This window comes from Vigna umbellata, chromosome 4, assembly GCF_029865625.1.
Source record: "Vigna umbellata cultivar VRB3 chromosome 4, Vumbellata_1.0, whole genome shotgun sequence".
Lineage (NCBI taxonomy): Eukaryota > Viridiplantae > Streptophyta > Magnoliopsida > Fabales > Fabaceae > Vigna > Vigna umbellata.
Window position 1 is genome coordinate 73,781,286 of NC_142168.1, and position 26,412 is coordinate 73,807,697.

The 26,412-nt window shown below is 33.6% G+C and overlaps 2 protein-coding genes across 3 annotated transcripts; both read right to left on the minus strand.

Moving 5' to 3' along the window:
- Positions 1 to 4,173: 4,173 nt before the first annotated feature.
- Positions 4,174 to 15,960, minus strand: LOC148201254 (ARM repeat superfamily protein). Its single transcript, XM_088113341.1, has 17 exons — positions 15,538 to 15,960; positions 15,140 to 15,338; positions 14,093 to 14,398; positions 13,711 to 13,800; positions 12,672 to 13,145; positions 12,436 to 12,543; positions 11,492 to 11,622; positions 11,269 to 11,398; positions 9,145 to 9,505; positions 8,598 to 9,050; positions 8,297 to 8,475; positions 8,057 to 8,215; positions 7,846 to 7,920; positions 7,405 to 7,522; positions 5,987 to 6,138; positions 4,952 to 5,167; positions 4,174 to 4,858 (listed from the first exon to the last, which is right to left on the minus strand). The coding sequence occupies exons 1-17, from the start codon at positions 15,741 to 15,743 to the stop codon at positions 4,220 to 4,222; spliced, it is 3,996 nt and encodes a 1,331-aa protein (XP_087969467.1). The 5' UTR covers positions 15,744 to 15,960; the 3' UTR covers positions 4,174 to 4,219.
- A 2,085-nt stretch (positions 15,961 to 18,045) lies between these two features.
- On the minus strand, positions 18,046 to 24,195 carry LOC148201255 (65-kDa microtubule-associated protein 6-like). 2 transcript variants are annotated; one of them, XM_088113683.1, is made up of 12 exons: positions 23,481 to 24,195; positions 22,398 to 22,601; positions 21,545 to 21,811; positions 20,964 to 21,179; positions 20,698 to 20,853; positions 20,432 to 20,591; positions 20,068 to 20,219; positions 19,421 to 19,508; positions 19,267 to 19,340; positions 19,097 to 19,171; positions 18,600 to 18,961; positions 18,046 to 18,448 (listed from the first exon to the last, which is right to left on the minus strand). In XM_088113683.1, exons 1-11 carry the CDS (start codon positions 23,553 to 23,555, stop codon positions 18,623 to 18,625), a joined length of 1,806 nt encoding a protein of 601 aa, XP_087969809.1. In that variant the 5' UTR covers positions 23,556 to 24,195; the 3' UTR covers positions 18,046 to 18,448; positions 18,600 to 18,622. The 2 variants fall into 2 exon arrangements, with proteins under 2 accessions (XP_087969809.1, XP_087969808.1); XM_088113682.1 differs by having other exon boundaries at positions 18,046 to 18,490.
- Between the last annotated feature and the right edge of the window lie 2,217 nt (positions 24,196 to 26,412).

Below are 26,412 nucleotides of genomic sequence, written 5' to 3' on the forward strand. Positions count from 1 at the left end.
TCTTTTTAATTATGTTTTATTTTTGTTTCTCTCCTTTTACTGTCAATACAATTAGTTTTCTTCTTACGGTCACATATTCTCACTACATTAATATCGACAAAATCATATATATTGTTTTCTCACTGTGGAAAAATATCTTAATAATTTGATAAGGCACTAAAATAGCCTGATAAGGTACATGGAGGATTCATAGTTTATTCGGAAGTAAGAGAACTGAGTAAGGTGTTACTCAAGTAATCTAATTTGTATAAGTTTTTCATTCATCTTAATAAGTTATTTAAAGTTTCCACCGAGCTACTTGAGTTCTTTATGAACCTTATCGGACTATCCGAACTTTTCACCATATTATCCATTTACCTTATCAAACTATTTGGACTTTCCACTAAGTTATCTGGATGTTTAGTCGACTTGGAGACACGATATACGTGTCTTGTCAACCTAATAACTATGATGGACACATGGCACACCGTTTGCTATTGAGTTATCTTATCGACCAAGGGAAGCAGTACACATGTCTAACTAATTGTGATACGCTTTACTTCGGTATAATTATCATTTATTACTTTAACTAACGTCATCTATCCAAACCACATTTATAGAATTTTTTTTCCTAGACCTTACATAGTACACATCAATTTGTGGGTTTGTTTTTCTTTTTATTAAATTTGTGTCAATATTTTCCTCCATTAAACTTATGAAAAATCAATATACAAGACAAGATACAACAATAAAAAAATCTAAATTTTCTGAGTATTCTGGGTATCTCAAATAAAGTTGTAAACTACGAAAAAATTGGTGAAAAATAATACAAAAATAAAAAACATACCTTAAACAATGGATTTTTGAAAATTTAAGAAACATAATCCCTTTTGCAAATCAATCATGGCGTTTGTCACCCCATTTCCAACAACTTTAACTTTTGAACGGTTTTCATCTAAGGTTCATAGCAAAAGTTATGATATTTTGAAATTTTTCACTACCAGATATTGACAACTTTGAAGTTGTGAGCAATATCTCATATATGGACACTTTACAAAACCCCAAAACTGGAAACAAGTTATTTCACTGCCTTTATAACAGTAACGTGAGTGAAAATAAACAAAAATCACATTAGACCTCCTCCTTGTCACCGCAGTTGTTGGGTGACCATGGTGGAAGCTCGTGCAAAGAGAAAAGTAAAGAGGAAATGAGGCTCACGTTGTTTCTAATTACTTTTTTTAAAACAACTTAATGTGACCCAACAAATGATAAACATTAAGAAACAATTTCACGTTGGAGTCAAGGTGGGCCGACATCAATTTTGAAATTGATGTAGGTTGACCGATGTCAAATTTGATGAATTATTTACAAAAGTGTCACCACACATTTTTAACATTGGATATTGTTATGCCTGACATTGACATGGTGATGTTAAAAACCATTTTTGCACTAGTGACATTTTTAACAATGAATATTGTCAAACTTGTATTATTAGTGTATGAACAGACTTGTCTAGTTTTTGTTGCTAGACTTGTTTAATTAGTATATAGAAAAACTCATTTAATGGGTTTACCCATATGTCAAATCAATGTGTGGAATGATTCATCTAATATTTTTTGTTGTGTTTATTTAGTGATTGTATAAACAAACTAATATATATTGTTAAACTTGTATAATCAGTTCATTGACAAACTCGTTTAATATTATTTGTTATACTCGTCTAATGAATGTGTGGAAGACCTTATCAAATATTTTTTGTTATACTCACCTAATTCATGTGTGGGAGTAGAAATGTCTTAGTAAAAGAATAGTTATTTGTATTTTGCAACGTTGGGCTGCTTAATGGAAATTGATTGGTTAGTAAAGAATCATAAAATAAGACAAATTTATATAAACATTCTAAACCCAATGTTGTGAAAACTTTTTGGACACCATAACAAAAGTTTATTTTACTTTAGCACATAAGATGTTTGTGATTATGAAAGCTTTAAGAAGATCTCTACTAAACATGAATATAATCCCTTAGGTTATCTAAGTGTTAAGGTTCACTTTACAGGAGCTCAAGAGGAGGAAGAAGATAGTTCAATTAACAAACTGGAAAGATGATAAGAAACACAATATGTGGAGCATAAACAATAAAAAAACAAGAACATAAAAAAATAAAAATAAAAAGATAAAATGAAAAAGAAGAAGAAAAAAAGAAAAGGGAAGAAGACACGTCACTTAGAGAATGGTCTAACCCAAGTAATGGTTATTGCTACTTAAACCAAAGTTCAAGATAAAACAAAGGATAAACACACTCTTAGAGAAGAGAGACATACTCACATAATTGAATATGAGTAACTTTTAATCAAAACATTCAACCATGAGAGATTGAAAGGTTTAGGAACCTATAAGAAAATATAATGCACTTTTTTAAAACCTAGGGCAACTCCTTATCCTCCAAGCCTAAGGATCATGTTGAGGCACTTCTAAAAGCTCAGAGTTGAATATGAATAATTTTTAATCAAAATATTCAACTCAAGAGGAGGAAGAAGATAGTTCAATTAACAAAATGAAGAGATGATAAGAAACACAATATGTGGAGCATGAACAATAAAAACCAAGAACATAAAAAAAAAGATAAAATAGAAAAGAAGAAGAAAGAAAGAAAAGGGAAGAAGACATGTCACTTAGGGAATGGTCTAACCCAAGTAATGGTTATTGCTACTTGAACCAAAGTTCAAGATAAAACAAGGGATAAGCGCACTCTTAGAAAAGAGAGACACATTCACATAGTTGAATATGAGTAACTTTTAATCAAAATATGCCATAAGAGATTGAAAGGTTTAAGGACATACAAGAAAATATAATGCACTATTTTAGAACCTAGGGCAACTCTTTATCCTCCAAGCCTAGGATCATGTTGAGGCACTTCTCAAAACTCACATAGTTGAATATGAGTAACTTTTAATTAAAATAGTCAACCATTTATAAGAGATTGAAAGGATTAAAAACCTATAAAAAAATACAATGCACTTTTTTAGAACCTAGGAGCTCCTTGCCGTCCAAGACTAAAGATCACGTTAAGGAACTTCTAGAAGCTCAAAGATAAACCTTTCTTGGCTTCAAGATCGAGCCTTGGTCTAAGGTCCCTCTCCTCCAAACAAGGTGTAAACATCAAGCTAGGGATGTCCCGAAGTAAGCTCCATTGTTGTGCCATTAAAAAGAATTAGTGCCCATTAAAAAGGTACTACGTGCGACCACACTTATTATTAACAAGTAATAAATATAATTTAAACTAAATTATGAAAATGAGATAAAAACTAAAAAATATTTTAAACCAACCTTGTTCTTTTGAGTGGATTTGAGGGGATTTGAGAGAATTTGAAAATAATTTTTTTTGTCGTTTTTTTAATGAATTTGGAAGTAAATGAGGGTGAATTTGAAAATAATTTTTTTTTTAATTTTTCACGTCAATACAATTCTATACTAATTCTCACAAATTTTATTTTCAAATTCACTTTCATTTACCTCCAAATTCGCTCAAAATAACGACAAAAAAAATTATCTTTAAATTCTCTCAAATTCCCTCAAATTCACTCTCTCATATCTACTCAAAAGAAATGGCGAAACTAAGAAACTAATGTATTTAAACAAAGTGCAGTATAACAAATTCCTGCCAATGGGGCCCACAGCATGCATCCTTTCATATCGAAAATGGAGTCATGAAACCTTGATTATCTTTTAAAAGTTAACCGGTAGTATTTCAAAATTTATGGGACAAGCACAGGAAGTTTGGCCGTTTTTTAAGAATGGTTAAGTGTAAGCTCAGAAATATCAGATTTCCTAGTTGTTTCGGCAACCCGCTCAACTTTTTTATATTACAACTATACAAGGTTTTGAGTCGCTAATGTGTTCTATATTAATTTGCTTGTTGCAACGGAGGAACTGGAGAAGATTTTTATCTCTGAATTAATTAATGGAAAACCATGCAAGCCAATTTGTATGTTAATAGTTAAAAGAGGAAAGGTCTTAACTATGTTACTTAAAGCCGAGGCTTGAACAACCATAGAAGATTGAACAGCTGCCACATTTGTTACAAAAGTTACTCTAGTATATTCCAAAAAAGTTAATTTCTCTGATAAAAAATCATTTAAAATTAATTCAAATCAGCACTAAACATAAGATAGGATAGAAATGATGATGTGTCAATGGGATAGAAACGCCAGAAATAATATTATACACGTTAATTCGGATCTTAGCTATACATTTGATGCTGAGAGTCAAATCTTGTGAAAGCAATATCCAGAGAAGCCAAATCTATGTCAAAACCATAGCTCTGACCTCCATACTGCACATACAGATATTCTTTGGGTGACATGGGAGGAGGGAGAATTTGAGAGATTTGTGGTAACTCCGGCCTAGGTGGAGGCAAATTTTCTTTATATTTAGTGTAATATATGTCAGCTAAGAGAAGCCACACAAGATCAGGATCAATAGATGCAAGTCCATGGAGGGCATTCAGGGAAGCATCCCGAAGTCCAACAACACCGCTACAGGCTATCCCCACAACCAAACCACTAACCTTCTTCAGAACAAGTTCTAATGCAGAGGAGCTGCTCTTGTTACGGCATAAGTCAGCAATCATGTTGAGCACTGCAATCTGAACCTTTAGATGGGATGTCTCAGCCAATGAATCCTCTGAACTCATGGAACTGCTTCTATAAGGTAGTTGCAAAGGAATCCTTTCATCTTTGGAAAATGACTTTTTATGAAATGGGGATGTGATCAGAAGTTTCCAAAAGTGAGCCCCATCAGAGAGGAAACGACGTGTGAAGAAATCTCCTCCACAAACGGGCACTACACTGCTGATCACACTCAAACATCTCCGCACAGCCTGCCAAACATGAGTTGCATCCATAAAATATCTCTCAAGCAAAATCATCCAAACAATTAAGTAAGAAATGACCGCCAACGAGAGACTACTCACCACTGGGTTCCTGTTCTGAATACAAGTAACCAGGAACGGCCATATTTTATTCATTGCTGGGAGTAGCCTGTTCTCGTCAGCCCCTTCTTCATTAGCCTCCAAAGTATCCTTCAGCTGATACAGTGACAATGATTCTAACGCTTCTTCAGTTGCTTCTTTAATTTCCCTTTCATGTTTATAAGCAGCTTCTATGTTTGCTATTGCCAAAGTTCCACTCTAAAACCAGAAATTATCAAAATAGCAATGAGAAAAATACAAAATATAACTTATTGTTCAAAATGATTTTAGATTATTACTCAAACTAGCAGGCAAATAATAACTGACAATCACTTTCCAAAACCCCGTCATTTTGTGCAAATTCAGCAATATAAGAACCCTATGCCATTTGGAATAATTATCAATACAATTTTACTTTTATAAAATCCAGTTAGGTAGGTCATTGACACGGATTTGCTTTCCGTTAAAAAAATAATTCGTTACTGATGGAGGTTGTGTAGAAACTAGGAACTAGGAACAAGATGTCAGAGATGCCTAAAAAGGCTTGAATTCAATGAATGTCAACAGATAAACCTCCTAGGTAACAGAAATACAAAACAAAGCAAAGCATCTATATAAAGAAAAGTGCTTAAGAAAACCTTAATACAAACAACAGTACAATAAAGCACTCAAATATCCCTACATATGTATGACAAATAAAAAAGAGAGATGAGTTGTATAAAACTGGTTTTAAAGCTTAAACCATTTAATCCTATTTCTCATTCAAAACAAAAAATATCGGAACAGTGAAATGAAAGTTACCCTTTAGGCATATCCTCTTCTTTTTCTTACTCATTTTTAGCATTGTCTATAATCTGAAGTTCAGATCTTTCATCTCTATTTTTAAATTTGCAGTTTAATCAAAATGGCTGTTCAGAGTCCAGCAATTCATGAAAAAGCATGGAAAACTGCCTTAAGTACCGAAAAAGAATACATGCTTCTCTTATTTACATCAATGGCTAACTTGTTGAAGTGTAAAGCATTTCAATCAAAAGATACCTCAATTATATCCAAGGCTGCTAAGCATATCTCTTGCTTGATAGATGCTAGAAGTGGGATTGCTGCAGTAACACATGAACCAGCAATAGAACCAACTGTTCGTCTATATCTTCTTGAATCATTTAACTTGAATAAAATTTCCTCCCACTGATCTACAAGCAAAACTCTTCACTTAATAATAATTGACAAACAACCATTACCACAAGAGAACAGGTATCACATAATCTGGTTGATGCAGAAGCACCAATGTAAGTCCTATTACACTGTTCTATAGCAACACAATCAAGGAAATTAACAGTTTAAGTAATAAAATTACGGGTGTGAACCCGATAAAGTCTTAGGAGGTCTAGCACTTGACAGACATGGTAATCGTAACAACATGAAAATATAAATGATTGATATACTAAGTAAAATTAAGGTAATAGTAATTCATATTATGTAATTATTACTTACCACTAATTATTATCACTCCAGCATTATACTATAATGAAGAAGGTTGTTGGTTCAAAGTGGGTAGGGTGAACTTGCAGTCAGCAGCGGTGACAGCATAAGCAGATACGGCAGTGTCAGCCGGCACCGAGAGTGCACTGCACAATAACGAAGGAGGTTGTTGGTAACTGTGGGTAGGTTAGTCTAGGTCAATAATATTATGTTATAATGTTTGGTTTGGGCCAAGTTGTAAGGCCAACTTATATTTTTTAAATAAATAACACTTCGTTGACTCTCACTGAAAAAATAAAAAAACTTAAATAGTAATTTGGCCCCCTATATTTAGACATTTGATTTGTTTTTGTTTGTGTTAGTAATACTATAATTAAATAGTTTAAAGTTAGTATATTGTGGAGCTATCTTTGTATTTGTATAAGTGTTTTCTCTGTAATTGAACAATTGTCAACAGTAGACAGCTGTCCGTAAATGACTCATAAATAAGTCAACGTACTTATGATTGTGCAAGTAATGTGAATAATACACAGATCCTTTCACTATTATTTTTCTCTCGTCTCTCTGTTTCATTTATCTTAGATGGTATCTTAGTTGTTTGGTCTTTATCTTTGTGTTTTAGTCAATTGAATATCTATTTTTGTAAAAAGACTCAATGTGGTTCCTATTCTCATATTTATAGACAGGATTCTGATTCAATATGTATTAGGGTAGATCAAAGATCAATTATAGATACTTAGATAAAAAGATAAGTACCACATATAACATTTTCCCAATACAACTACTTCATAACTATATTTAATGCCTATTCTAACGGTACACATCTCTACGAGTATGTGTGTGTGTGTACTTGTAAGTGAAAGGAGCTCAAAAGGTGAACTACGCAAAAAGAATGCTACAAATTGAAGGATTGTACTCAAGTCAATGATTCCAGGAGAACTAAAAAAGAATTTTAAATGATGGATTGAAATTCAAACCTTGCTTAGTTTCAGCTGAATTGGAGATTATAGACCGGACATCTCTGGCAAACAACTCTGTCTGAGTGGGTAACAGGAAAGCTTCATGTTTTGATGCCTTCACAATTTCTGCTACAGCCTGAGATGAACCAGTTTACAGTGCACTAACTGATATTAGAACTATGCAAACATTTTGAAACCTAAAGCCCTTCAGAGATGCATGCTAACTAAATAAGAAACAAATTGAAAAAAGAATAGCCAAATCTATCGCTAAATAAAAGAATGGTAAATATCTCATGTAGATATTTTGAAAACTGTTCCAAACCTGTTTTCAATGATGGCATTAGGATTTATTACTACCAGGTGAAGATGAATATAAAAAGATGGAGGAAATAGTGTGATTAAAATCCACTCAACAAGGAAATGGAAGCACAATTTTAGAGGTTGTAGCTTGCAACATACCTTTAGGAATGGAATAGTTAGATCAGGATGATGATGTCTACCCAGTATTTCAAGTTCCATTGACACAGAGTGCATCTGTTCATTTACAAATTGTTAGACCACAAGAAATAAGAAATAGTTAGACATGCTGGCAAAAGAAGAATTATCATAGCATAGCCAACAATGAGGAAGGTAGTTTGCTTAAAATGGCAATAAGAGGCCATGGTCATACTGGTTCCTCAAGCAGCGGCAAAATCTTGTGAGCCACTCCAATGTAGGACAGCATGGATGCTAGCACATTTGGAACATGATGATTTAGGTCCAAATGACGTAATTGACGACATATTGAATCAACCACATAGTCTGCATTTTCCAAAACTAACTGCCCAACCTACATAAATATATTTAAGATAAGATAGCAATAAATAATAGTCATTAAAAAATTAGAAAATTAACAAAGATCATGACTGACAGTTGGAAAGCCAGATGTGGTTGAAAGTATATGCAACACAGAATCTGCTGAATTTCTAACTCTGTAGTTTGAAGAACTAAGATTCTCCAGCAATAAATAAAGTGAAGAGTGTAGAAATCCACTAGAAACAAAATCTCTTCCAAGGCACATATTAAAGATGCCTACTCCATCAATAATAACCTGTTTCACAATAAATAAACCATTTTTTATTTTATGTCAAGTTTCTACAGAAGTAAATATGAAAAAGAAACCAAATCATAATAAATAAACAGCCATGTCAGTTTATAAAAATAGCTTCTTTCCTCACGCAGCATTGCAGCATCTTGGAAAAAGTATAGGCTAATATCTTCTTCAACCACAGCATTATGCAGCAAGTCAGCAGTTCCACAATCAATTGGAACATTCCATACCTCAGCGGATAGATACTCATGCAAGATCCCACCAATGCACTCAACTAAATAACTCCTTATACCTTTATCCTTTGGCATCTTCCAGAAAGCAGTATGAAATGCACAATTATGAAATATACTAGCAAAATCATTACTTGCTCGTTCTGATACACCAAATATTATCTCATTTAGCATGCATGCAGCTGTGCTAGCTTGCCTCAATAACTGTCCAGAACCATGCCTGTCATACCAAGACTGCCAGCTTTCTTCATTGTATTCTCTTAAACGAAGCTCAGAAACCAATTTACGGAAGTAACCTAGCAGGGTCTCAATCACATGCAACATAAGCCCTTCACTTATATTATCTAGCAGTCACAAACAAAGGTAATACAAGTAAATCCAGGTTAAAGATAAACACTGTAAGAGCTATGTGAAAAAGAACATTGAATTGAAAATCACCTGCCACTAAAGATAAACCCACAAACCGGAGAATCCCCGCAAGAGGCTCGTATAACTTAAGACTACCAACATAACTAAACCAAGGGGGCATGCGAGGAAGCTCATATTTATTTTGAGCAGTTTTCACAAGTTTTTCTATACTCTTTTCCTCAATAAGCTTGTATTTAGGGAGTTCGGCAGAACTTATAAGAGAGGGGCTATAATTGAAGAAATTAGCTCCAGATTTCAACTCTGCAATGGAGGGAAGATATCCCAGGGCTGACGATCGATCTGTTGAAGTGAGTTTTCTGAGCGAACCAGAAAACACTGAATTATGGCTGAGACATGCAGCAAACAAATCTAGAAATCTAGTGGCTTCAACCTAATAATTTCCAAGTATCAGAATAAAAGTCCATGAAAGAAAAATATGAAAAAGGGTTTAATTGCACTAAAACAATAAAAAAAGAAAAATATAAAATAAAGGAGATATAACCTATGTTCTATCTTAGAAAATGTGAAATTTAAGCTTAACTCAACCTCATAATCAATCTATAACATGACGTTTTCATTTTCTTATATACTATAATTTGGTCATATCTTTAGTCTATGCAAGATCTCAAGCATACCCGCTCATGCTGAGTACTGAACATGTCAAGCAAGAGACTAAATATTTGTAGGTGGTCCAATAACAAGTGACATGATAAGTCCAACAAGCCTCAAAAAAATAAGCTCAAACACCATCTTAGGAAACGTACATTTTAAACTTAACCTTATAAAAAAACTTATAAATTAAGGTTTACACTCACTCATATACTATAATTTTCTGTAGTCAATGAGGGATCTTCAACATTTAACTACAATAAGCAATACTTCATTGCACAAAACCTAGGCATGCAAGATTAAACAATGAACAGGTGACTTTATATGAAATGTCAGGGCATTTTACAGGATGTACTATATTCAATGTAATGTTTTAGAATAAGTGGATAAACAGGGAGCATTACTCCTGGTCCTAATTAATAGAGATAGAAAAAATCTTTAAATATAATGAAATATGGAAAACACTCCTAAAAGATAATCTAAAATATTCCAAGAGACTAATTATGGTATATTTTATAGATATTCATTTGAACCTTCAAGCTAAAGCTTACTAAGCTTTAAAAGCTTGCTGTGTAAATAAACACACTAAAATTAATTAAATAAGGAAGCCAGTAATGGAGTATAATGAGATTAAAAAACCACTCCGAAGATAAAATACAGTTAAATATTCTAAAAGAAAAAAGATTATTTACGAGATATTTTCAACATATTCTAGCAATAAAACCATAGTTCTCAAGATAATATAGATGCCTTGTCAAGTGCAATTGGTGTCATCTTTAAATTAAAGAATATTTTGAACTAACACAATTACACCTAGTTAGTTACCAGGGAAGTTTACTGTACACCCAAAAAAAGGAGGTTAGGGTCTTATAATTTGGTATCTAAAAATATTGCTTTGGCATATAAATGGCTTTTCCTAGACTTTGTCGTCCCTCTTTATTTCACAAAGCTCCTGCTGTTCAGTTCTATTCTTTAACTCACTCAACTATTTCCTAGGATTTTCACTTTGAAGAAAAGTGATAGGGAATTTTCTGAATTTCAGTCTTAGATAAAAGCTTTGGCAGTGTTCTCAGGCTGCAGTTCTTTGTTATATTTGGTTGGAAAGAAATGTGAGAATCCTCTCGGGGATGTTAATCTCCTAGTGAGTTCATTTGCGATAGAGCAGATTTTCTAGCTTCATTATGTTTTTCATACGGTGTTTTGGGAGGGATGTCCGTGTTAGATTGACATGTTACTCTGCATATTCTTTATTTCTGTTTTTTTATCAGTTTACTTTTGGCTGTGCTAGTTTTAGTTCTTGCAGATTCTATCCTCCTTTTGTATTTTTCTTTTTTATCCTGGTAATTTCTTTCATTACCAAAGAAAAAATAAATTACAATTTAGAATATACACCAATTTTTACCCTGTACAACTAATTAGTTTCTTCCACTATTCCAAACCAAGATAACCATATCTAAAGAAACAAAACAAATCATGACTGTAAAACAGGAGAAATTATAATAGACGTATAGAAAGAATGTGTGCAATTATTATAGAAGCACGTACAGGAGACTGAAGATGAGCCAATATTAGACTAGGACCAGAATAAAATATTATTGTTAGCAATTTCTGAGCATGTAACACAGCGTATGACTCCTCATGGCCAAGTACTACCCTGGGAAGCTTTTCAAGGTGCCTGAAGTTGAAAGAGGAAATATTTCTGATCAGGGATAAACCTAAGGGGGAAAACCATCCTCAACGAATAACGAGTCCAAAATAAATGATGAACCTGATAAAAATCTCAGTAGCATTCTGTTTTATAACATGTTTCAAATTTTGTGAGAACAAATACTCAAGGAAATCTTGTGCAGTTGAAGACACATCATTGGATACATCAAAGACCAAGGCACATAAGCACTCCTGAATCATTAGTAAATGAATTAAATTAAAAAATAAAGAAGATTACTTGACAAGATACATATCTTCTGAAATATTCCATAACAAAAGAAAAATAACAAAGTTTCATAGAGTTTAATTTTCAGGCAGTCAGTACAAAAAAAATTATACACTGTCAATAAACCAGTAATCTTCATTTAGCATTGGGGACAATGTGATTGGATGACTAAGTAAGAAACATTTACACCATTAGTGCATTCTAATTAAACTCTTTCATAAATAAGAGCAGCAGGAGGAAAATTTTAAAACACGCACTTCCCCACTTCATTGGACCAGAAAAATGCAAGTAAACACAATAAATTCCTGAGTGTAAGCCAACTTCTTTCACTTGCCCAACACTTGGCCGTGGGTGAATAAACTATTTGTCATTAGAGGACCTTTGTGTTACCCTTGCTATACCCATTACTGAAGACAAAAAGGCTCTACACAGCAGTACTCACTTTGTTGGTGTCTTGACTGGAGCATAATGTCAACGAATTTAAATAATATCTTCACTCATTAAACCATCCAAGAGAAAGAACCGGTTTCCAACCTATTTATGGTAAAGGATAAAATATAAATGCTTTCTTTATCGGTTTTATAAAGGGAATGGGGAACAGAATGCGGTGAGTACTGAAACTCACAAGGTTCCAACCCAGTATTGCTATGAAGTGTTTGCTAAGGATTAGATTGCACTTAGTTACACATCCATCAGCAATTTTTATTATATATCATTGTATCGTCTACCTGCATAAAGCATACCAATGGTTATTCCTAGTTAACCAGTTCAAGGCTCACCAAAAGCATCAGTCTACTCTCCCCCAATGTGTAGAAGCACTCTGACAACAGTCCTTTTATGGCATCAACAAGTCCCTTTCTCACCTTTTGTGAAGGGTGAATACAGATCTGAAATTCAATGATTTTACTGATCAAATAAAAAGTTACATTGTATATCAAAAGATACACATAGCACTCTAGTTTCAAACATCCAACGCTGGCAAAAAAGACAAGGAAACTAACATCATGAAACATACGTCTGGAAATGTTGCATCCAACAGCTTATTGACATGTTCTGATGTCCTCTGCATCCAATCTTTTGTTCGTTTCACATGCAGAGACAAGTTCTCTTTATCAGGATCAGTATTCCCTGTTTCTTGGAGTTGAGTTTGGGAATAAGAGATTTTTTCTGACTCAACACCTGTATCTTCTGTAGCTTTTGTATTAACACAATTTTTAACTTGCAAGTGACGAAGCTCCTCCAAAAGAAAAAGTGTTGAATTACACTCATTTGAATCAAAGTCTGAAGATGATTCGATATCGAGGGCAGATGCATTAGCATCATCCTGGAGGACTATCATCAGAAACTCTGTGAACCCTCTGATTGCTTGGTCAATAGAATCCACATTACCAGCAGGACCACTTATCACTATTTTTGCACTGTGTAAAACTTTAGCTAGCTGACTAGCAATGCCAGGTAAAAAAAATGCTAATGCATCTGCAGAACCAACCTACAAAAGTAAACCAGCACAACCAATTGATTGATTTCATATTTACATTTAGTTAGAAAAGAATTTAAATATATTAAAATCCAGTTTTGGATAGAGAGGAAAATGCCTCTCACTTCATGTATTTTAAGACTTTGACTCTCCCAATTTCCACTCCATAACCAAAATCCGGGTGTGCATTTTGTAACATGTAAGAAAATAGAACAACTTCAGAGGATTCCAGAGGTGCAATAAAAGGTAAACCTATTCGATGTAAGCCTGATAATTCAGTTATTTCATAGCCTTCATTGTAGTAATGGGATAGAAAAAGCTTTTATAACTTTGGTTCTCTTCCTATTATTGCTTCTTTATAGAAAAGTCCAATCAAACAAGCAGGGAGATGACTATTTTATTTCCCTGATAAACTTGGTTGTATTTTTTCCCTTTTATATCTTTTATGAGAAGGATATCTTAACCTCCTTTATTTATACTATTGGTCATTCATCTCTATAGTAATTTATCTTTCCTTGGCAAAAAATGAATAAATAACTCTTACATGTGTTTCAAAAAGTATATTTCATTGCATTACCTTAGCAACAAGCACCCGCAGAGTTTTGAATGCTTCAATTCGAAGTCTTGCAGAACCTTGTTGTCCCCTGGCAGCCTCTGTATCTGCAGTCTTTTCATAAGACCAAATTGGTATAAATTCAATAATATGTGCCAACTAAATTTCAGAAGAAAAAAAGGATGAGAAATTCCACTTAGTTCCAGTTTAAAAAAGAAAGATCTCTGTCTTAATTACTTGAAGAAGTTATCTTATTCTACAATAGAAGTGCTACATGCTTTAAAATTTTGGTTATTTTGTTATAAAATGCTACTATCCATTTAATAACCCACCCAAAAGATAAAATAAAATAAAAACATAACAGAATAGGAATTTAACCAAGAAACTCTAACAAAAACCAACATACTTTAAGAAGAAGTGATAGCCAGTGTCCAATAGCAGCTGATGCAAATTGAGACTGAAGAAATGCAAGTAGACATTCTCCCGATTCCGAACCACTCACGAAAGTTTTATGAAGTCTATCATTATTATCTCCACCCGAAAGTGCCGGCAAACCAGGGATTTGTTTACACACGCAAGACATATCGGAACAAGAATATAAACTCAAAAGCAGTGCCTTGACACACAACAAAATTCCTTCACGAAACTCCTCTGAAGCCTCGGAGGGTGACAACATTGCCCCATATGTTAACTTTTTTAGTAGAACAACCATCTGTGAAAGAATACCAACGTTTAGTATGTGTGTCAGTCTCGAACCAAACACCATTTAGTTAAGAGTTTAGACAGCTGTTCATGCCAAATGAGAAGTATGTACTTGACACTTGTAAATTACTTAAAGCCTACCAAAAACAGAATGTGCAACACTAGCAAAAATATAAACAAAAAACAAACCTCATATAAACACCGTTTATGCCACTGGCTATTCAGAAACAAATGGCGCATAACTATATCAATGTGACCCCAAATTATCGAGGGTAAGTAAGCTTAGATCACTGTCTACTATCAGCATATAACCCCCTTACATCACAGAGCATTTTAAAGGACCTAGGTAAACAATTAAAAAAAATTAATAATATTGCACAATATATCTACACTTATTCCACGTTTTACTCTAAAAAATATTTAGAGGGCGTCCTTCATCTCCTATTTTGACCCTAAAGGCCGGAGTACAACGCAGCGCAGCTTCAGTTTCTGTGCATTCAGACCCCAAATCCACACGTCCCTAGATTCCTTCTGCTCTTTATTTATTTCTTTTGTTCATTACCCTTCCCTAATGAGGAGGGAGAGCAGCATAGCTCTCAATTCACAACACACCCAACACACTCAACAGTGGCAGTTCGATTTTACTCAACAAACAAACAAAAGTAAATAAAATCCCAATGTAAGAAACCATAATTTGCATACAATCTATCCAGACCAAATGTCAACGGCATAAAGCAATAAGCACACGCACCTGATCCACAGAATTCAAACGACACTTCCTCAGAAGCTCTTCCAAACATTTAACCACACCTTCAGCAACGCCATCACTCACTTCAACAGGTGTTTTCAAAACACCAGGCGTATTATAATTTTCCAGAGAATCGATTTTCAGGGTAGACCTACACTGAACCGCTGCATCCAGCAGCAGGAGTAACGGAAATAGAGCGTAGCTGGGAAATAAAAATCACATAAAAAGGTGAGATTGAGTAAAACAAGCATTAAACAAAAACTGAAATTTGAAACAATAAAACTCCACATGACAATACATAAGAAAAAAAAACAGCCGAATTCATGTGCTGTTAATCAAATTAAAATTAGTCTTAAATTAGGGTTTATGGAGGGTGTAGAGTTTGTGAAGAGGTAGCTTACTCGAAGAAGGGCTGTAAAGCAGAGGGTGAAGAAGTTTGAAGGAAACGAAGGAGTTGGGGAATTACGGTGACGGAAGAATGCTTCTGATTATGAATGTGAGGGTTTTGCAAAAGGTCGAGAAGGTGCAACGAGTGTGATTTTAAGCGTTGAAAGGTGCTTCTTTTGAGTTGGTCAGTTTCCACTTCCTCATCGGTGAGTTTGTCCATATCGCTGTTGAGACGCAGAGGCAGTGTACGGTTAAAGAAAACGAGTTCAAAGATGAAAGAGAACGCGATCACTCTTGTTGAGTAGCTTTTTCGTTTTCGTTTGTGATAACGCGAAACAAAGGTCTCATGCAGCAGTAGAAGCAGCGAGGAAGGACTAAACTCGGTAGAATTACCTAGAAAATCCGAAGAGATGTTGTGGGTTTTACTTGACCCGAACAGAGCTTCATATTTCTAGTGCTGTGAAAATGAAACATTCCGTTGGTCACTCAATCAACTAATCTAATGAAGTCACTTATTTGAAAAAAAATAAATATGACTCATTCTATCAAGAGATGAAGTAATTAGTTAAACGGGTTTACTTAATACTTTTTTCAATTATAAAATAAATATAAAAAAAATTTAATTCAAATCTAAATAAATTTAAATTCAAAATAATATTAAACTTAGAAAGAATTCCAAAAAAATACAATACACTCTAAAATCTAAAATCTAAAATCAGTTTAAACTTTTACTATAATCCAAAATCAAACACAAAAAAACAAAACAAATAAGTATTTAACTTTGATAATTTTTATTTCACTTATTTATCTATAATATTAGAGTCTTGAATGGGTAAATTCACAATGTCATGGTGTCTGGTGTTATGCTCGATAAGTTTGATGTCCTTCTTGGTTTACCTTTCTACCGAGATGCCTGGTATATATCAGATTCTACCGACTCTCCATCTCGACAAGAGCTATGATGTCTCTGTTTACCACGATCTGGTCTTGACTGACAATATCATCGACGAGTCTGTTTGGTTATGCACCAGTTTCATTTACTCCGAGCTCTTCGAGATTTATGTTGAGCATATCAACTTGCCAATTTATTAATTTTCCGAGGTATTTTATGGAATCCAAGGACACTACTAGTTTTGTGTCTTGGTGTGGGTTGTGATATTTGCGTCAACCAGGCTCTCGTTCGAAGTGTTTGGCTAACCTGCTTTGTTCGCTCCAATGTTGAGGAGATCGATCTTAGTTGAAGTGGTGGGAGCGTCCACGAGTCTCTCTTGTTCTGTGCCAAGTTGACTTACTCTTGTGTTGAGGAGACCAGTCTCGGCTTGTATTGGAATCTCATTGAGCTTGTGGGTTATGCTTTGTTTGGGAGTTGGAGGTCTTCTCCTAGGAGTGTAGTTGAGATCGAGGAGATGGTTTTCCATCCTTCAGGCCTGTCAGCTTCTAGTAAAGCTCCTACAACTCGTGGAGGTTTGCCTATCGTTGGCTGCAAAGGGCTTCGAGCTCGACATTGTAATGTTATCGTTGTTTGTTGTTTTGTTGGATTAGTATCTGCATTTGATGTTGTATGGTTTTAATTGGTTGGATTCCATTTCGTAGGAAACATGTGCTTGACTCTAAGGGGTAACCATGGGAAAGTGAGACCGAGAAAGAGTTTATCAAGGTCCCACGGTGGGCGCCAAATGATCATACCATAATCTTGAGTTTGGATTTATAGATAAATGACATGATCTTAGCGATAGCTTGAGTGCTCTTAATATTGAATCTCTTGTTGTTTTGAAGGGCGAGATCCACCTATAAAAGATTCTTTAACACTTAAGTTAATAAGAGAATTTATGATCATTATGAAATATTGAGTATGATTATGAAGTAAGTATTCTTTGAAGAATACTAGATACCATATTGAATATATTTAAACTAGGTATAAGATTAATCTCCTCTTGTATCTAAAAACCACGTAGGATAATGATGTATTTATAATAAAAAATTATCACGTATATATAACAACCAAACATAAAAATGAAAAATAAAAGACATTGTTAAAAACAATATTAAGAATATCTATCAATATCAAACTATAACAAAAGTCCATACTTCCTTCGTTAATATAAAACACAATATATCTAACCATCTTTAAAAGACTAAGACGTTGACGGATAAGTTATTAAATAATTTTCTATTTTTAAGTTACTGAAAAAATTCAGTTAACATACTACTTCTTAGGGTGAAAATGTTATAACTAAAACAAGTTACTAGTTTACTATCACAGTTTCAGGTATAATCATTTGGGTCCCCAAAAAAAACTTGTAGTTCAAATTTATGTCATTTGGTCAAACACATGAAATTATTTTGGCTAGATCTTTTGTTAATGCACAATTAAACATTTGTAGATTTTGGTTCATCTTCTTAAATGTTGCCAAAATATATTAAAAAGTTTCTAAACTTCGAAAGCACAAAAGGTTAAGTGATGCAGGCAGGGCTAAAGTGGCAATGTTGAGCAGAATAAAAGTTGATGTTGGATTATGACATACAACAAACATGATTAGAATGCAATGAAATAGGACTTCACCTACAGTTATGAATCAAAATAATCTTAGTTACTACTACATCACACTGAAACATATATATACACAAACAAAACCCAGAACATACATCATGGTCAAACACTGTATGAACCATCATCTCCACTGTTTACCCTCTACAAAAGGAGTCATGCACTTCACTGTCCCTACCAGTATCAACACTCTTCCCAAAGCTAATGTTCTTCAAACCATAAACACCCTAATTCGTATCCTCAAATGTCAGTTATCACTGTCCACGTATATCTCATCAGCTTATTACAAGCAAATACTAGTGTACAATCCATCTCGTATTCACAACGTTTCTGCTGGCTGCTTACAGTTGCCCAAGAAAATCTTTTTTACCCTATTCCTGCACACGCACAATGATGCCATTCATCAAACTATCTTGTCACTGAAAACATGGCCAAGCAAAGAAAAAAGTTAACTTTCTGCTATGGGAGATCACACATTGTCTAAGTTCATAAAAAATATAATAATAGCAAACTGGGGAACCAACCTACCATTTTTTTGTCTTTTTTATCATTTAAACTTGGGGAGGGGAGTCAGGCTCTGAACCACAAAGGGAAGCATACGAAATTGTATCTTCCTTGGATATAGCCACAAAGTTCAGAGGAGCAGTAGACAATCTTCTCATTTCCTTAAAATATCCATTCTGACGGCCAGAGTAGGACCGCGGTGTCAGTAGTTCTGATGTTGTTCCACCACTTAGGGAGTTCCGGCGAGGCGTGGGAGGCATAGATCCATTGCCATTTGCACGGTAACTATTTGTCTTTCTAAAGCTGTTATTTTTTCTTGGACTAGGTTTAGAACCATAAATGGCTTCCTTTTGATTTAGAAGTAGATCTTGCATCTTCTTATGGTCCTGCAAGATTCAACAAAACACTCCCAATTATCTATAAATAGTAGTTCAGCATGTAGCAATATTTCTCAGAACATCAAAATTGAAAAGAAAGAAAAAATCCTGCTGACTTTTAGATTCAAAGATTAATAATTTTACCCTGTGTCGTCTCTTCTCTTCCTCTTTCTGCTGTCTGGCCAGTTTATAATCGTCCAATATGGAAACCAACCGTACCTATAGATCATATTGACAATAAAATTTACCTACTAAAAAAAGGCTTGAAGATAGAAAACACAACCACAATAATTATATATTACTTCAAAGCTCACCCCATCATATAGAAAATGAGTCTTCTTTTCATCTTCCCATGATAGTGTTTTGTTAATGAGATTGTCAACCATAGCTGGAAAGATAGCATGTCATTAGAAGAAGTTCAAATGGCACTGTAAAAAAATAACAGATAAGCATGCATGAAAGCAGTACCTGGAATTTTGGCTACAGTTATTCTAGCACGTTCTGCACGTTTAAGATTAATGTGTGCACCTCGCCCAGCACTGTACCGATTGTCATCCTGAAATTATATGCTACTTCAGAGAAAAGACTAAATGATCTAACACTAACAGTGTTCACGATGAAATCATATTGCAAAAGCACTTATTTGAACTGCAATACTTGAACTGTCTAATGAAAAAGGAATATTGATAGTCTCTGGCGGTATCCTGTAATTAGTGGGCAGCACTATTATTACAGTTTTCTTACAAAAGTATGGCATCACAAATAGCCACACCAGAGTGATAGAGTTTGAACAAGACGCATAACAAAAATAGACCTGTTATATTAAAGATACATAAGAAAAACTCAGGATTACAATAAAATTGTAATCTAAGTATTTTATAAACTTTGGTTTCATCTACTTTCTCTTCAGACCATCTGTCATGGGCCTTTTTAGGATGTACTCCAGACAAGTGATTTTGAATAATCCATACAATAATCTCTCTTTTCTAATAAAAAATACAAGGTATATTCAATAATCCCTCAACCAGAAAAGGTAGCATATGAAACTTCCAATGAAAATAGAAGAGTTTGGGCAGGCGCAAGAAACAAATTGTTAAATATAATTTCCCACTTACTTGATTATATTCATCAAGCCAATTCTCCTCTTCACATGCAGAAAGCCACTTGTCAATCCTATCTGTTACTTCTTTTCTGCTCAAAGCTTCATCTTTTACCTTAATTATCTGAGCTTCAATGTTGGCTAATAGCTCAGAAGGATCCACCAAGCCTATAAAAGAAACAGTAGAATTCAACGTCAGATAATTTCCTTCTAAAACCCAAAAAAAGAATTTTACATAGGTGTGTTTGGTTCAACTTATTTAGAGAAATAACTCCATATTTTTGTTCCCTCCCTAATAGAGCTTCGAAAAAAAATATATATTCTGTAATAACTAAGAGGGAGCTTAAAGGTAAATAATCTATGAATGTATTGGAACAGACCAGAATCTATCAATGCACCAGCTTTCTCGGCAGCAGTACTTGTATCTGGTTCAATATGAGTCAATCTACATATTTCCTCTAACTCTGACCTCTTCTTAAAAACAAGTTCTTTCATTCTGCTAGCTTTTAGTTTCGTAAGCCTGTCCACTTCCGCTGAAGCCTGCAAAAAGACTCTTCAGTTTAGGTGCTGCATCTCCAAAGAATAAATTGAAAGAATGAAAAAATAAATAAACAAAGGGTGAGGAAATAGAAAGAAACTTCGAGACCTTCTCAATCATCTCTGTTGAAAGAACACCTCGATCAATGATTTCTGATTCTGACGTTCCAACAATAGAAGTAATCACCCTAAAACAGTTTCTCTCTTCTTTTGATGAATCCATCAAATTCCAAAGTTCAAACAGTTTAGCTACAACATCCTTCAGCTGCAATTTTGTAAAGAGTATACTATAAGTCAGAGACCAGAGTAAAGGAAGGGAAGAAATTTCAAGAACCAATAAACTGAAAAATAATAAGTACGGAGCTCATAAATCACCTTCTGAATTCTGGTTTTCCTTTCTATTTTTAACTTTAGAATGCTCTGCTCTAGGCCTTCCAATGTGCTATTGCTAATATTAGTTGATTGTTCCACCTGAGTCCCGTGCAAACTTGGATGCACATCACCCACAGTTTGGCCAAAATCCAACCCAAGCACACTACAAAGAGAATGGACCTCATTCACGCATTGCAAGACCTTTTGAAGACGGTCAGACTGAAAAGAACAGACATTAAAAAATGTAAAGAATGAGCTATAAAGAAGTATCGATATAGTAATTGATATGAGAATGCATTTTGAATATCCCAAACCCACTTATAAGTAGACTTTTCTTGTCCTCGAAGATTCTTTCATGAGTGGTATAAAAGAAATTTAAAATAGGGCAAAAAGGGTCAAGAAAAGCATTTAAATTTCCATATGTACTGCGTTTATTAGGAGAAATAAATAAAGGGCAGGGACCAGGCACATATAAGGAAAAATATTAAAAGAATTGATCATTCACAAAATTCAAAAGTCTATGGAAGTTCAAAGATCATATTCTACATGATTGATCAAAGATCAGATTCTACCATAATACAAACCTTTTCCTTTTGAAGAGTTCGGAGATGTGTTTGATATTCGTTAAGTCTTCTATGTGACAAGTCCTGTTCATCCTCAACTGTTGTGATGCTTAAAGAATTACTGACAGAATGGAATCCAAAAATCTCCCCACTTATCTTCTCTATTTGAGTCTTTACATCGTCAAACTGCTTCAACCTTTCATCTTTTTTCTTCTTCAGTTCTTCAACCAAAGGTGTGATGGATGCAAGTTTCTCCTTCAGGGAAGAGGATCTCTTCTCTATCTTAATCTACATATTCACAGAAAAAAGTATCAGAAACACGTATCATGCAATTATATCTTTTATCCTCTCAAAGCCCAAAAGCTAACTCCTAAGCATATCTTTTTAGTAAGTTCATACCAAATATCACCATTATCCTCAAATAGGTAGGTAAAAGAATCACAAACCATGTAAGTAAAACATTCCATACATATTACTCAATACAGGACAATGCTTTGCATATATTTCACATGAACAGTATAAAGGTGCTACTATCCTACATCAATATTCACAAATTCAGACAGTCCTACAGCAGCAGCCACGGCTCTTAAGATTTACTGATTGCAGCAACATCAAATAAATAATATCATTTGCGTCCTTTTTTTCATTGGCATGTTGGAGTGAGGGTGCCGGAACATTGGTGTAGGAGACATAGTGGAGATTGAAGCTCTAATAACAACATCACACATTGACACTCTAAACTGGTGCAAGTTAAGCACCATCGCCTAGGCAATTTTGAATTCATTAATAATTTAACTTTTTCTTTGTATCCAGACAGACACTTATGGAAATCCAGTTAAGAAATTGACTTTTGAATAAGAGCAAATTGCTTTACCGGTGAATGAATGTCATGTTCACCAAGTGAAGCCATTAGTGTCGCAAGCTCTGCTTCCTTGGCAGCAACTGTTTGATGAAAACGTGCTTTTGTGTTTGCGGCCTCATCAACCTTCCTCCTGTATACTTCTAGGCATTCCCTCTCCAGTTCCATCAACATTCGATCTTTGTCCACCTCGCTCTCCCCAATGTCGTTCCATATTTGCTGCACACATAACAGTATCAGTCAATCCAAGAAAAGAAAAGCTATAGAGAAAAAATGTAACAAATAAAGATTAAAGTGAAAGTGAAAACAGCAAACAGTTTGGTAAATCAACAAAATTATAAAACACTACACCAAGGTATAATAATTAAACAGTAGATAACGAAAGTAACAAGGAAAGAATAAAGTACAAGCGAAAACAACAAACAAATTGGTAATAACTTCTTATAGACACATTAATGCAAATCAACAAAACCATAAAACACTAAACCAAGCCTAAACCAAATTGTCACCAAATCACAAACCGGTTCTCTGACCACAAAGCAACGAGATTAAAGAAACAGTGAACTGTTGTAAAAAATTGGATTATTAAAGACCAAGTCAACTCAAAACTTCATACCAACTGCTAAACTGGTAACTTCTAAAATGCATCAAGAATCCCAATTCGATGAAATTTGAAACATACAGTAAAAAAAAAGCTTTCAAAATTTAGGCTAAAAAACAACGAAATTTTAAAAAGCTGAAAAAGGGCCCTTTTCAGCTCAGGTAATCAATCTCATGAAGAAAGACAAAGCCCCTTTCCTCCGCAATAAAATAACCTACAGAGACCCTATCAGTGGTCTCCCTTTTGACACAGTGGAACAGACAAAAAGTTGACCTGAAGAGAAACACCACATCATTGGGTAGAGAATACTCAAGAAGAAGAAGAAGAAAATAAACAAAAAAGAAAAAAAAAGAAAAGGGTAGGCATATCATGAACAAATAATCACGAGCAGACTCTTCATCACGAAAAAAAAATAAAACACCCCGTGTCCTCATTTATTTTGCACCGACAAATTCCTCAAAACCCAGAATTCTGAAACACAAAAGAAGGAGAAAGACCTCAAGTTCTCTGAGCAAAGCAGTGCAAGTAGTACTTGTGCGGATACTGGTGCCATGTACCCCAATGGCCAGCATTGTTGACCCTCTTTCAGTGGCTCACAAGGTAGAGCTAATTTGAAAGTTACTAAGTAAGGCAGTAGTAGAAGAAAGAGTAAGATGATGATGAAAAAGAAGAAGAAGAATAAGGGTCAAAGCACAAAGCAAGAAACTTTCTTCTCAGGTGAAAGACAAGAGACACGGGGTGTCTCCATTGGTCGAAACAACCTTAGCTCCCTCAGATCTAAAGCTGAAACCTTTGGTTGGTTGTTTCTCTCTCTGACTCGAACAGATTGTTTTGGCAGCCACAAAGAAAGAAAGGAAAGCAGTTGTGAAAAGAGATATGACAGGATCTGTAAAGAGGGTGTGTGTTGGAGTAGGAGAAAGTGTTCAGAGGGAGAAAATGAAAATGATTGCCATTATTATTGCAGAAGAGGGAAAGCAAAATAAATGAAGAGGAAAGAGAAAAAGGGTTGTGCAAAGGCAAAGGGGCAAAGAACAAAGGAAGAGGATAATGCTTTTTTTAGGGTTTGGTGTTAGATGCTCAAATGCTCAAACATGTAGCTGAACACACAAGAGCAGGTAAAGAACCATGTATTCAAATGGATCTGTATTCCCTTCTCTGTATGTATCTCTCTATACATACATACGCACTCTCTCTCTCCCTCTCATGTGTTCGCATTCACCAATGATTTGCATAGGTTAAAAACTCCACTCAAAAACACAAACATGGCTTCTTCTTTTATACTATTCTATTTTTATCATTACAGAACCCATGAGAATTTTGTTTTTTCTAATTTAATTTCTGAATTAAAAGGTTCAATAATCTTTTTTCATAAGAAAATTTATGTTAGTAAATGATTAATTTGACATTAAATTACATATTCATTAGTCAATTTTTCAAATTCCATATTTTTAAGACTGGGTAAGTTCAACCACTAAGTTGTCACTGAACCAAAGTGGTTATTTTTTCTTAAAATTCTTTGTCGTTGTTGTTGTGTTTGTGAGGAGGGTCTCACTGAGTCGCATAGTGGGTGAGTGAGAAATTTTTGTGACAGGATAGAATCTCGACATTTGTTGTTTGGCACTCGATGTTGAGCGCGTGACTCACACTCTCTAATAAGACAAGGAAGTTGCCTTTTGAAGTTTGCGGAAGCGCGTGGGAATTGTTTGGGTTGGATTTCGCTGTGCCCCAACTAGCTGTTTTGACATCGAAGTGTTTGCGCCAAATATTTTCTTTTTCTCTTTTAATTAAATTCTTATGGAATTTGTATTTTATTTCTATGTGTTTTGTTAAATAACTATTTTTATTAAAAAATCATAAATGCCACGTGATACTATGAAAATTTAATGTAAAAAAATATTTTTTAATCAGACTCGTATAATAATAAAAAAATGTTATTAAATGAATTAAAAATATTTTAATAATTTAAAATCGAAAAACGGATATAAAGACGAGTGAATTTATAAATACGTATTTCCATTCTGTATTTAATTTTTAAGATTATTTAATATCGAAAACAAGTTCAAATACAATTTGGGTAGACACAGGTTGATTTGTGATGGAAAAAAAAGAAATAAATTAAAATGAAAAAAAAACATTTTAGGATACTATTATATTAATGACAGTTTTAGTTTGAATTAATATTAGGAAAAGAATTTGAAAGGTTTAAACTAAGTTTTAATGTATATTAGATTTTTCATTTACTTTTTATTTCATTATTTTATCTTTTACGGAATAACACTTTATTTTTAATTAATCTTAAATATTTTATCAAGTAAAATTAAATCGAGTGACAAGTTTGACCATGCATTAATTTTTATACGATAAAATAAATATAAATATCTTAGTAAATGTTTGAATTTTTGAGGTTTTCTCTATGATATACTATGTGCTATGATTTATTACACAGAACATAACTTATTTCTGGTTTATGAATGAAGCCTTGAACTAACACTTTAATATTATGCTATTTCTGATTTACTTTGTTGATTTTTTTTATTAATATCAACTAAAACTTTTCTTCAATTGCCACCAATTTAAAAAACAATAATAATTGTTGATTACAAGTTCTTTAAATCAAAAGGCTTAATATTAGTAAAAAAGAAATGAAGTTTCTTATATTAAATAAATATTAAGATTGTTAGAAGATGATGACTTGATTAAATGATATAAACATTTTCCTCTTGCAAAAACAAAAAATGTATTACTGTTATACGTCATTGGTCTTTTAACATGTTAATGTTGATGAATATTTTCCTCTTGTAGACACAACAAATGTATCACTCTCAAATTTATCATTCTCTACTGAAAGAAATGACATTGACTCCTAATAAATATATGGACTACATAGAATAAAGAAATTTGAGAACAAACATTAAACAATTACTACGGCCAAAAATTATTAAACAATATTAAAACAGAAAATGGTATCAAAATATTAATAAAAAATAACATTTTTATTGATTGTAGAATAAAACAATATAAAAAATAAACAAGGCAAATGTCAATTATAAAAATTTAGTTCAAATTTACCAAAACAAATATTCTCAACATTGATCATGAAATCTTTAACTAATACGGAATAAAACATAACAATAATTTTAAACAACAACAATAACAAAAAATAATCATAAGATTTTAAATAAACATAACAATTTTAATCAACATATCAGTAAAAAGTGCTAAATGATAAATAATTATCTTAACAATGTTTCGATGTTTGTTAAGTTGACAACAACTAAAATAAAATCGAGGAAATATAAAAGAGAGAAACATAAACTCCAAATACGAACAATTTCAAATTCTTAGTTTCTTAGATTAAATTTGATTCTTTTTATTTAGTTCAATTCATAAAATTTAAAAATATCAATTTCTTTTAATTTTCTTATCAAA